The sequence below is a fragment of the Macaca fascicularis genome, chromosome X (genome assembly GCF_037993035.2).
Source record: "Macaca fascicularis isolate 582-1 chromosome X, T2T-MFA8v1.1".
NCBI classification, from domain to species: domain Eukaryota; kingdom Metazoa; phylum Chordata; class Mammalia; order Primates; family Cercopithecidae; genus Macaca; species Macaca fascicularis.
Window position 1 is genome coordinate 15,660,769 of NC_088395.1, and position 12,046 is coordinate 15,672,814.

The 12,046-nt window shown below is 36.5% G+C and overlaps 1 protein-coding gene across 4 annotated transcripts in view; it reads right to left on the reverse strand.

Annotated features, from left to right (window-relative positions):
* Window positions 1-12,046, reverse strand: part of AP1S2 (adaptor related protein complex 1 subunit sigma 2) — a 28,281-nt gene that overhangs the window by 12,281 nt on the left and 3,954 nt on the right. For 3 of the 4 annotated variants that reach the window (XM_005593044.4, XM_005593045.3, XM_005593047.4), the window contains exons 3-4: window positions 7,024-7,132; window positions 6,286-6,423 (exon numbers count right to left, since the gene is read on the reverse strand). In XM_005593044.4, the coding sequence (XP_005593101.1) occupies window positions 6,286-6,423; window positions 7,024-7,132 (247 nt within the window). Of the gene's footprint in view, window positions 1-1,455; window positions 1,551-6,285; window positions 6,424-7,023; window positions 7,133-12,046 lie in introns of all 4 variants that reach the window. The other variant, XR_287226.4, reaches the window with a different exon arrangement.

Consider the following 12,046-nt stretch of genomic DNA (forward strand, 5'->3'; position numbering starts at 1 on the left):
ATGTAAAATGAAAAGCAACATTTGTCCTGCTTTCTGCCCTTCTTTTCAAGCATTTCCATTTCAAGCATTAATGTAATCAAACTTCATTTATCCAGAATTTGTTATAATAAACCCTGATTGAGTTTACCTATAAAAAAAACTGAAGTACACTGGCAAGAAAAGACTATAGTCTTGTTAACTTTAAACCCAATTTAAAAGAAAGAGGCTTGAAGGTTTTAACATGAACAGTAGTAATTACAAAGGAGTTACATGAGTTTGTCTTATTTAAGCAAATTCTAAGAGGATTTATATCAAAATGCTTTTTGCTATTAAATGACATTATTGTATATATTTGGAAGCATCTCGTTTTTTAAAACAATTTAAGATATTCTCGAGTTTGACTAGCACACCCAAATATCCCTCCCCTCCCCTCCCCTCCCCTCTCCTCCTCCTCTCTCTCTCTCCTTTCCTCTCCTTCCGGCAAGGTTTAGTTCTGTTGCCACCCAGGCTGGTATATAGTGGCATGATCATGGCTCACTACAGCCTGGACCTCCTGGGCTCAATCAATCCTCCCGCCTCAGCCTCCCAATTAGCTGGGACTACAGACACACACCATCATGCCCAGCTAGTCTTTTTTTTTTAACTTTTTGTAAGCACGGGGTTTCACCACATTGCCCAGACTGGTCTCAAACTTCTGGGCTCAAGCAATCCACCTGCCCCAGCCTCCCAATGTGCTGGGATTACAAGCGTGGGCCACCGGGCTCAGCCCAAATACTCTTAATTATATCAAGAGCTGACCTTTAAAAAATCCAAAACTTCATATTAAAAGAGATGTTATTCAATACTTCAAAAAGTACTTATTAAAATAATTTTAAGTTACAAAAGCTTCATTTTTTAAAAGAAATCACTTTTCTCCTAAGATTCTTACCTTTCCATTTGTGTGCGGTCCCACAGATTATTACTTTCACAAAAATATAGCATAGTACTAAGATATATCATGCAGCCCCCAGCACTAAAACAAATCAATTTTAGCAGCACTAATCCTCCGTAGAGTACCACTTTCTAGATGAGGCAGATAAACAGCTGCAAATCCAGTAAATCTATTCATAAAGTGGATCATCTCGAAGTAAAAGCAAATTCATGAGTATAATGCTTGCTTTTGGTACCTCACTTATTTTGCATTTCACAGATTACTTTAGTGAGAAAAAATACCAACAGCAAACAAAGCTCAAAAGAAAAAAACACCACAAATTTCAAAATGATGCTGTTAGTATAAAAAAGAAAGGTTGACACATCTCAAAGCGCTAATCAACACCATCATGCATCAACCGCTAAGGGTTAAAGCCCAAATGCCCAGTATTTAGCTATTTGATCTTCACGGATCAAGCAAGGACTTAGATATCATCTCACGTGCAACAGTATTTGCATAGCACTCCATTTTATCCATGCCACAAAAATGGTAAATTTAGTAGTTACCAATAAATAAGTTGGGGATCAAAGGGACTAAAGCCTTAGACTGCTCTTTATCATAAGATATCCTCAGACAAACCTCCCCATTCTTCATTCTGGCTCTATAAAATTAAAGAGCAGAGAAAAACTGGTAAGTGCTTGACTTTACAGAAAAAAAGCCATGCTATTATTTCCTTTCTCATTATATATGTGTGTGTTTAAACAAATCCAACTACAACACCACCCCCCACCCTATCCCTCCAAAAATCTAGCTTAAAATAGGTGGTGGGGAAAAGTATTCCAAGTATTGCAAAGAGTATCAATTTAGGAATTTCAGCATGTTGTACTTTAAGAATCAACTTTAGTACCAGTGGCATGTTAAGACAGCCAAACATTAAAAAATGGATAATGGGCCAATTTCTGGGCTTTACCCCCAAATCTAATTATGTATTCATACAACCAAACACCAAAAGGAATAAACATGAAGTTTGGTCTAGATATGTCAAAACTAATCCCTTATTTACCAAGTAATGAAGTAAAATAAAAAAAGATATCTTTATTATCTAATCACAATGTCTGCTAATATTTTAGCAACTATTATTTGAATATACATTTAATGTTACATTTTTATTACTGACTGTAATATGCTAACAGAAAATCTGTATCCACTGACCCTCTTCCCTATTTGGCTATAAAATGAAGGATTACCTTAAACTACGTGTTTATACAAATTGGGTAAGAGACATTTTTAAAAATTTTTTTCTGAAGAAAATAAGCATTCTTAAGGATAGAAATGTATATTTCACGAATTTTTAAAAAATCAAAATCATTGAGATTTGCATATACCTTTAAGCCAACAGATACAAGTTCAAAGTCATCTTTGGTGCTTAGAAATAATCAATTCAAGTAAAAGACCTGACACTAAGTGGAAAAATCATGATACATGAAAAATTAGATTAAAATTAACCAATTAGGACTTCTACTACAAATGTAAGTCTGAATTGAGATCTTCACAGCTATATTTACAATTTCGGAAGCAGAATCATTTCATGAAATTGATTAAGTGAATGCTATATCCCAAACTATAAAACCCAAAAAGTTATAAATCCAGCATTTTGATCAATCCAACAAGAAACAGGTTGAAAAGTATTATTTATATCTACATATCCAATAAAAAATTCCAACTGCTGATAATCTGGACAATAAAAATTTGCAGTCTAAGAAGTCAAAGATAGCACTGTCTTTTCCACATAGAAAAACCTCTGGGAGAATTATGAATTTCTCACTGTATGACTGAGAAACAAAGAAGTTCGTATCTAAAACAGAACATTTAAAATATATATACCAAGACAATATATAACTGGGGTTGGGGGGAGTACACAGTGGTTAAGATTTTACACAGCTGTGAAGCCTAGTAGATCTGGGTTTAGAATCCTGGTTTTGCCAGTTGCTAACCAGGTGGCCTCAGACCAGTCATGGAACCTCAGTGAGCTTCCACTTTCTCATGAGGCTACCTCTAACCTTTCACAGGATGTCTTGAGGATTAGCACAGGATGCTTAAAGCAAACTGCTGAGCCCAGGGCCTCACATACTCAAGCATTAGTTACCATCATAATTATTTTTGTTGTCATGGTATCCAAAACAAAAAGTTTTCCAGCAGTTTGGGGAGTGCTTTTTCTCTTATTCCACTCGCTATTTATGAACATAATATTCAAATACTCTCCCACAGATGTAAACCTGTATCATGCATCAAAAATATAAATGAATCTATTTTTAGGAAACATGCATCTTGTCATTCCTACATTTCTTTTCAGAGTATGTTGATTAAGAGAACAGAATAACCTGAAGCCTTACTGCTCCACACAGACTTGAGCTTGGCTTCATAATGGCCTTAACCTACAATGTATTCTCACTCTAAATTCAGAATGGACCACCACCTACTGCTTCCCCAAGACCTACATGGCTAAGAAAATTGGTTCACTCAGACTGCTAAATAGACAATGTCTCAATGTAGAACTCAGTTTCATGTACAAAGCAATGTAAAAGCAGTCACAGAAGAGAAGTAGGACCACAGCTTTCTTCTAAAGACAAAGGAACTGTAATTAACAGTAGTCATTTCTTTATTTTAAACAAAGGTTACAAGGGGGTAAGGAAAATTTTACATGGGACCAACCATAGTCATCCTATGCTTTTCTGTCTACACTTACTTTCTCCAATTAAAGACATAAAAATAGGCCGGACACGGTGGCTCACACCTGTAATCCCAGCACTTTGGGAGGCCGAGGTGGGTGGATCACCTTTCAGGAGTTTGAGATCAGCCTGGCCAACATGGTGAAACCCTGTCTCTATTAAAAATACAAAAATTAGCTGGGCATGGCAGTGTGCACCTGTAGTCCCAGCTACTTGGGAGGCTGAGGCAGGAGGATTGCTTGAACCCAGGAGGTGGAGGTTGCAGTGAGCCGAAATTGCACCACTGCACTCCAGCCTGGGTGATAAGCAAAACTCCAACTCAAAAAAAAAAAAAGACATAAAAATAGTACTTCAAACAGAAGGACAACATTAACTATTAAAATACTCCCATAGGGAAATATATATACATATGTACATATACACACACAAATAAATATGGATCTGCAATAATGTTTTTATCCTCTAGTATATTTAAATACTAAATATATGCTCTATGGTAAACTTAACATTGCTGTCATATTCTAAGGTCTACAGCAATTTCCCAGTAGCATTCAAAAATCTAGGCACAGCCGGGCGCGGTGGCTCATGCCTTTAATCCCAGCATTTGGGAGGCCAAGGGGGACGGATCACTTGAGGTCAGGAGTTCGAGACCAGCCTGACCAACATGGTGAAACCCTGTCTCTACTAAAAGTACAAAATTAGCCAGGCATGGTGGTGCAAGCCTGTAATCCCAGTTACTCGGGAGGCTGAGGCAGGAGAATCGCTTGAGCCCAGGAGGCAGAGGTTGCAGTGAGCCAAGATCGTGCCATTGCACTCCAGCCTGGGCAACAAGAGCGAAACTCCATCTTAAACAAACAAACAAAAATTTACTCTCCAGGAAAAATATTAAAATTAAAAGTTGAACTTCAATAACTTTAAATACATTTTAAAGCAAATGTAATTAATCAGGAAATGATGGTAAAACTTGGAAGAAATGCCATGTTCTGACAGAGCAGAATACAGATCTGTGACAAAATATGAAAGTGATCAAGGGAAGACATATATGAAAAATTTCCAATTTCTAATCCTGGTTTTGACCTAATTTTTTAAAAAGTCTGATAAGTGAACAGCAAAATAAGGAGATACTAACTTTAAAAACCAATTTTACAATAGTAGAGTATATGCTTATAGTCAGCACACCTGATATTAAAAACAAACCTCCAGAATAACATTTCCAATCAATTGGTAAACCACTGTCGCAAACTGTACACACAAGGCAAAAGGTCTGTGTTCATTTCACTACTGAAGAGTAGATGGCATGAGGGCTGCCAATCTAATACTTCACCTTTGCAGGCACCTTAACCACTCTTCTGATAACTACAAGATCATTAAGTGTACAATGCATTGTCTGACATTTAGTAGATGTCTATTCAGATGATGTCATCTCAGCTTCAAGCAATCCCCACAACTGTCCCAGTCAGTGACTGATGCAGTGAGATTCTCAAATAGCTTTCCCTTCCTCACAGAGTCCAAGAGTTAAGAAGTTAAAATGGAGAAAGCAAGTTACTCTTCTCCCCTTATTTCATTCCCTTAAAACTGAATGCATCCAAGGCTAAAAAATGGGACTTAAAGTCTCCTTTGGTGACTAAAAAAAGAACAAACTGATAAACAAGTATGTAACAAAGAAGGGACTAAAATAAACTGGAAATACAAAACCATATTTTCAATGCTTCTGGAAAATGAACCAGTGAGCCAAAAATATTCAAGACTTTTATATACATGCATACACACACTTAACAACTACTTTAGTGAAAACACATTTCATTTTTCAGTATTTACTAATCACTTCTCACGCTGTAAGCTTTCCATATGATAAAAATCACAATTAGCTCTAAAGTATAATTCAATTTGGTATCTGAATTAAGGTATCATTAAGTTTTTAGAAAAAGGTAGTCTTATCTACGAAATGTTAAGCTTCAGAAATAGAAAGTACATCAGCATCAACTGCACAATTAACCCAAGATGACTATGGTAATTAGAAAGAAAAGGGAGTTACACATCTGGGGATATGGAGGTAAGACAAAAATGCAGTTTGACAGAACATGGTTTGTTATTTAAGAAGAGCAAAGAGAAATGCAAATACTGTTTAGTTTTGCTAACGCAAAAAAAACTAGAAGTTTCTACAAGAAGTATAATTAGAAAACACTATCATTTGCTTGGCTACTTTTGCATTTAATGGACATGAGGTAAAAATATGAGCCAATTTGGAATTAAAATGTCATAATCTCACAGTCAACTCCTGATTATCTACACTAATGAAAAAGGGGGTTATCTTAAACAATTTGAAGCAATAGATGGAGAGTTCTCAACCTACTGCTACTTTCAGCCAATCTTTTCCCTTCTTCAAGTAGTCTGTCCTCTAAAGGTTTAGACTCCAGTGTTTTAGGGTCCAAAAAGGGCCATCGGGAAGAGGCCTGACCGATAGACTATCTCCAAACTGAACCATCCAGCCATAGATAACTGAGTTGACGTGACTGACACATATTCCAGTCAATAAACTGCAAATGGATGGACACTACATGCCAAGCATGCTTCAGAGTAATTTCTGAAACTGTAAGAATGATGACTGAGACTTCCCCAGCAAGAGCAAAACATGCTAGTGCCTAGTGAAGAGAACAAGTAGCTTACCTCCTGCAGTAGATCGGCCTGCTCAATTGCTTTAAGGACATTTTTCTTGGATGTTTCCTGAACTTCCCCTCCCAAAAGAAACTCATCCAAAATAAAATAAGCCTTCTCAAAATTAAAGATGATATCTAGTTCACAGACCTGAAAAGGAAAAAAAAAAAAGAAAAGAAAAAATTGTTAAAACTTGCAGAAGCAGAAGATGCTTATTCACTACCAGGTAGTGAATAAAATCAAATCAGAGTGAATCAATCTTAACTCTTTCTAAATATGACTAAGTATCACCGGTTTAAGTAAGCTTAATTTCCAAATCTCAAGTACTTGAAAACATATTCCTACAAGCTAAATAAGATTGGGCTCTGCATGTTCCCAATGTGGGCAACTTAATAATTTCTAGTAATAAAAACTGATCTTTAAACATGTATTTCCTGGGTAACATGATCAGAACTGCTAACCAAATCTAAATTCTATACTAAGCACTTACAGGATATTAATGTTTGTCGTTGGACTTGTTTATATTTCACTATTTTAAACCTCATCCTTACCATCTTAATTAAATGAGTTACGTCTGCAGGGCCAGCAATTCTGAAAGTTAGGAACTGACCAGGCCCACTGACAAGAAATAGTCATTCCCGCCCTCTCCTGCGGTTAGAATCCCCAAGACAACCAAATAATAAACTTGTTAGAGAAAAGGTTCCAAAAAATACTATGGCATTCAATTTCCTAAAATAAAATACTACTCACACTGCCGAAATACTTGTCAAGTAATTCCACATAACGATGAATTATTTCCAGGGTAATTAGTTCATTGTCCTGATCCTCAATAGCACAGCAAAAATATAGACTAGCATATCTGTAACGAAGTACAAATGTGAAAAAAACTATTACCCTGTAATCATGTTTTCTAAATATATTTTCACATCCTATTATGAAAGGCCCCAAGTTTATACAGTTTATTTCTTCTTTCACAACAGTACAGATTTTTCTCGTAGACTACAAAAGTAATAAATGCATAAGAGAAATTTTGAAAAGCATAGGCAAGCAAAAAGAAAAAAACAAAATAATCATACCACTTAGAAAGAATAAGTGATTTTGCCCTTCTTCCTTTCAGGTTCTTTTCTATAAACATCTTAAAACACAGCAGACCCAGGTTTTTCCTAAGTTTACTTAATTAAAACAAAATACATAACAGATTAATTCAAACTATAAGTACAGAGAAGAAAATGAAACCTTTCAACTGACGGAGGACTTGTTGAAGATAATGTCAAGAGGAGGTCAATATTTTGGGATATTTTATTGGAATATGTATAATATACACACAGAGAAGACCTTAAGTCCTACAAGCTCAATAAATTTTCAAAGTGAACTCAACTATATACCAGCACCCAGATCAAGAAGCTGAACACTAGTGAACCCTGAAACTCCTCTGCTACCCTCTCCCAGTCACAACCTCCCATCCCCAAGGGTTAACTATGCTCTTGACTTCTAACAGCATATAATTATTTTTAAAAAGGTTTCTAGGATTGTGGAATAAACCACACGAAAAGAACAACAGCTCCACGTTATTACAGAAGTTAGAGAAAGAGAACAGAAAGTTCCTATCACTTAAGGGAAACAGACCTGTCCTCAAATTTACCAAGTTCTACACTGTTGAACTGAAGTGTAGTTTATTTACCCTAGAAGAGGGAATAAGGTTGGGAAACTTATATTTTCCTTTAAATTAGGATTCTAGCATACGGAATCAGGTGATGCTTGACCCAAGAAAGCAAAACTTCAACCTTGAGGCATAGCAAGTCCTTTGAGGAGGATTAAAAGGGCATTTTAAAATGGTTTACATGTACTTAAGCCTTTTGAAAAGAAAGAAAATAAAAACCTAAGATAGGCTAAACATAGAATATCTCAGTGGAGATTACAATTTTCACTGAAGATCACTTAATTGATTTTTAGAAAACACAATGGGCAGTTACTGCTCATAGCATTAATGTAAAATAATACTGTATACAAAATAACACAAACAACCTGTTTTGAGTCTCAATGAATTCTTGCTCCTTAGTGTGAAAATAACTAGTATTCACACAACAGCATTAATTTCATTATTAAAACATTTCATCTTATTTGATGTTTTCAACAGCAAGTACTATCTTTCATCATTGATTACAGATTAAAAAAAGACAAAAAAAACAAAAACAAAAACAAAAAACCGAGGCTTAAGAGTACAGCGCCTACAAGTGCTAGTAGTGGGATAAGAGACCCGATCTTCTGACCTTAACTCCAGGCCTTTTTCCACTGTGTCATACAAACTCACTTGGCATATTTATCATGACTTTGTGCATGTCTACTCTATGTGTCTTCCACACTCAGTAAGTTATTTAAAATGTTGGGGCTCCTGCAGTCTTATTGAGAGGAGGTATTCACATGTGTTCATTTATCATCATTGTGAAGGGAATAAGTCATGGAAGACAAAACAGGGCATCAATGCCAACTTTAACAAAGTGCTCCCTCTCTTTCCCATCACTACTCTGTTTTTGTCTATCTATTTAAAAGAGAATGGAGTATTCCAACTCTCCATCCTCCCTAACCCGTGCTCATTAAATAGAACTTTGAATTTGGGGAAACTGATAAATGATACATAAGATTCCCTGATTTAAGAAAACTAAAGATTAAAGGGACTGACATAAAAATGGTAGATTAAAAACCAGATATGACTAGCTGATAGGAACAGAATGCTAAATAATTTATTATACAAAGTTTACTAACAGTTTCAAGTAAAATTCCTTTTACTCTAAGATTTCCTCATGCTACTATTAAACAATCTAATGCTCTTACCATCCTCGCTCCTTATCCACAGTACTGCCTCTTTCCTTACAAATAAAAAGCACTTAAACACTAGTCAAAGGTCCTAAACTGCATGAATCACTTGGAAGCATTAATTTAAAAATCATCAGGAACGATGTGTCTAAGCCCCAGCCAGTAATGTTTACTTTCACTCAGAATGGAAAAAGAATAATCAAATTAATGAATTCTTTGGTGTAGGTGAACAGATAGCTATCAGGATAATGATGTGCCTCTTTCCAGAAAGCTTAGGGAAAGAAAAAACAGAAGCATAATAATTAAGTACCATTCACTGAATCCTCGCCCTACATGGGACACTAAATGTTAGCTAAGGCTTTTGCATATTTTACCATTCTAATCCTCACAACAACCGTATCCATGAGATACCATTATTACTTGCACTGATAAGAGACCCAGGTTTGAGTAACCTGCCTAAGAACAGCAATTTGACTCTAGAGCCCAAGTTTTACATTAAAAACTATAGCCAGCAATTGCATTAAAGTAATCCCATACCTGGCAAAAATTAAAATATGCTCAAAACAATATTTTAAGAGCTTTGAAGAGAAGAGAAATAAAAAATGCCATACTGATTAAGTAAAAGATTACCAAGAGAACCTGAAGTGTACTTCCTATATTTAGGACCAAGTGGTTTTTAAAAATTCAATAATGAGCTCATTTTGTTCTCTTAGTGCCTATTTGTAAGTCTAAAACTGAAGTAAAATTAATAATAGACTAGTAAGAAGAAAGGTATGTTTGGTTATTTTTAGCACAGTGGATTAAGGCTTACTCTAATTACTGGCACTCAGAGAACATCTGAAAGTGCCTATTCTTATATTCAAAACACATGACTTCTCCGCAGTCAGCTAAATATCAGCTAAATATCAGCTGACTGTGGGTGACTGTAGCTAAAGTGTTCTCAATACTCACTGGTATGTCATTAAAAATTCTTTTGTTAGTAAAGAAAATCAATAATTATTCTTTAAATTCTCAAGCTAGTAATTTGGAGATATATACGTTTTTAAATTAATTTTAAAAGACCTTAATCCAGTGACTCTTCCACAAAATGCTACACAAAACAGAAATCAAAAAAGCATAGTATTCTGTCTTGAAGGGATCCTCAAGAACATTTATTTTAGAGATAAGGAAACAAAGTGACTTGTTTAAAGTCATAAAACTAGCTAATGTTACAAAGGGAACAGAACTTAAGTCCTCAGATTTTCAGTCTGTCTTTTCAGCTAATATTAATTATTCTTATCCATCATTCCCCCCTCAAAAGGGGGAATTTGTATGCCAAATACTCAAGATGAAGAATGTAGATGGAATAATTTAACAAAAACAACAAAAATCACTTGCTGATATGAACAGCAAAAGTCCCAGTCCAAAATTTCTCAGGAGCTAAGCAGTAATTCTCTTGCTTAAAAAGCTCTTCACTTCCAGCAGTAGGGAAAACAAATCACCTGTTTATACCAATAAAAAAAATGTCCATAAGTGGTAGAGCAGATGAGGTTTTCAGTATGAAATGGAAGGGGGAACACATAGAGAAAGAGCTGATAAATTCCACCTTTTATATATGACTGATATCTCAATAAAGCTGTTATTTTTTTAAGTCCACCTTTCATTTAAAGGTGCTTGATATAAGTATCAGAGTTGGGTCGGATACCCTTTGTAGCTTTTAAAAGAAAAAGCAGTGGCTCAACACGGACGGACGGGCTGAGTGACATGTACATGAACACCAAGCAGTGCTTTCCTTTCTTCCCATAAAAGCCCATTCCTGGGATTGAATCCCTTGCTGGTATTTTCCTCCTCCACACGGGGGACTCCTTCCCCTATCTAGAAATAAGCTTAAGCCTCTCACACCTTCTTTTTTAAAAACCTTGTCCCCTATTCCTATGTCTATGAGTGGTTACCACCTCGTCTCCTGTCCTTCACAGCTAAGTTCCCCAAAATAGTCTACACATGCTATTTAAATTTCTCCACCTCTTCACACTTCGCCCCATTACATCGAGAGTTCTATCTCCACTATTCCACTGAAAATGATCTGGCAAAGGGCATTATATGAAATGCTCACTGTAAAATCTACCAGATTCCTTCCTCACTTTCATTGAACTTTATGCAACATCTGGCATTGGTGAAACTTCTCATTCCACTCTGAAGGTCCCTTCTTCACCTCCTTTGCCTGCCACTTGAATGCTGGTGATCTAATACTTTGTCTTATTTTCCCCAGACTTCCATAACTACGCCAACCACATCCCACCAGAAAATCAGGCTTCTCTTAATGAAAGTCACATAGACATCCCCAAATCAACCTGCCCCAAAATAAGCTGAGTTCTCTAGCTCACCTTGTACCCCATCAGCAAACCAGAAATGTGGAGGTCACACCACTCCTCCCTTTCCTTCGCTGCTCTCTCCACTTTTTGTTGTTGTTGTTGTTGTGGGTCTCACTCTGTCACCTAGGCTGGAGTGCAGTGGCCCAATCAGGGCTCAGTGCAGCCTTGAATTCCCAGGCACAATCAATCCTCCCACCTCAGCCTCCAGAGCAGCTAGGACTACACGTGCATGCCACCATGCCCAGCTAACTTTTTTGTTTGTTTGTTTGTTTTTATTGTAGAGACGGCAGGGTCTCACTAAGTTGCCAGGGCTGGGCTTTAACTCCTGGGTTCAAGCGATTCTCCTGCCTCCGCCTCCCATGTTCTTCCCACTTCTAGAGGTGACCAAGTCTTATCAAACCTACCTATTTGATAATGGCTATTTAGTAATAGCCCTCCTTTCCAGCAAATGGGTTCAGGATCTCAAATAGTCTCCTACTGATTCTGTAGGTGCCAGTCTCAGCCCCTCCTGCCCTCATCCATTGTCCCAGTTCAGTCTTTTAAGATATGTAAACCTGATCTTTTTCCAGCCCTGTTTAAAATCTTTGCCTCCAAGCTTAAGATCTGAG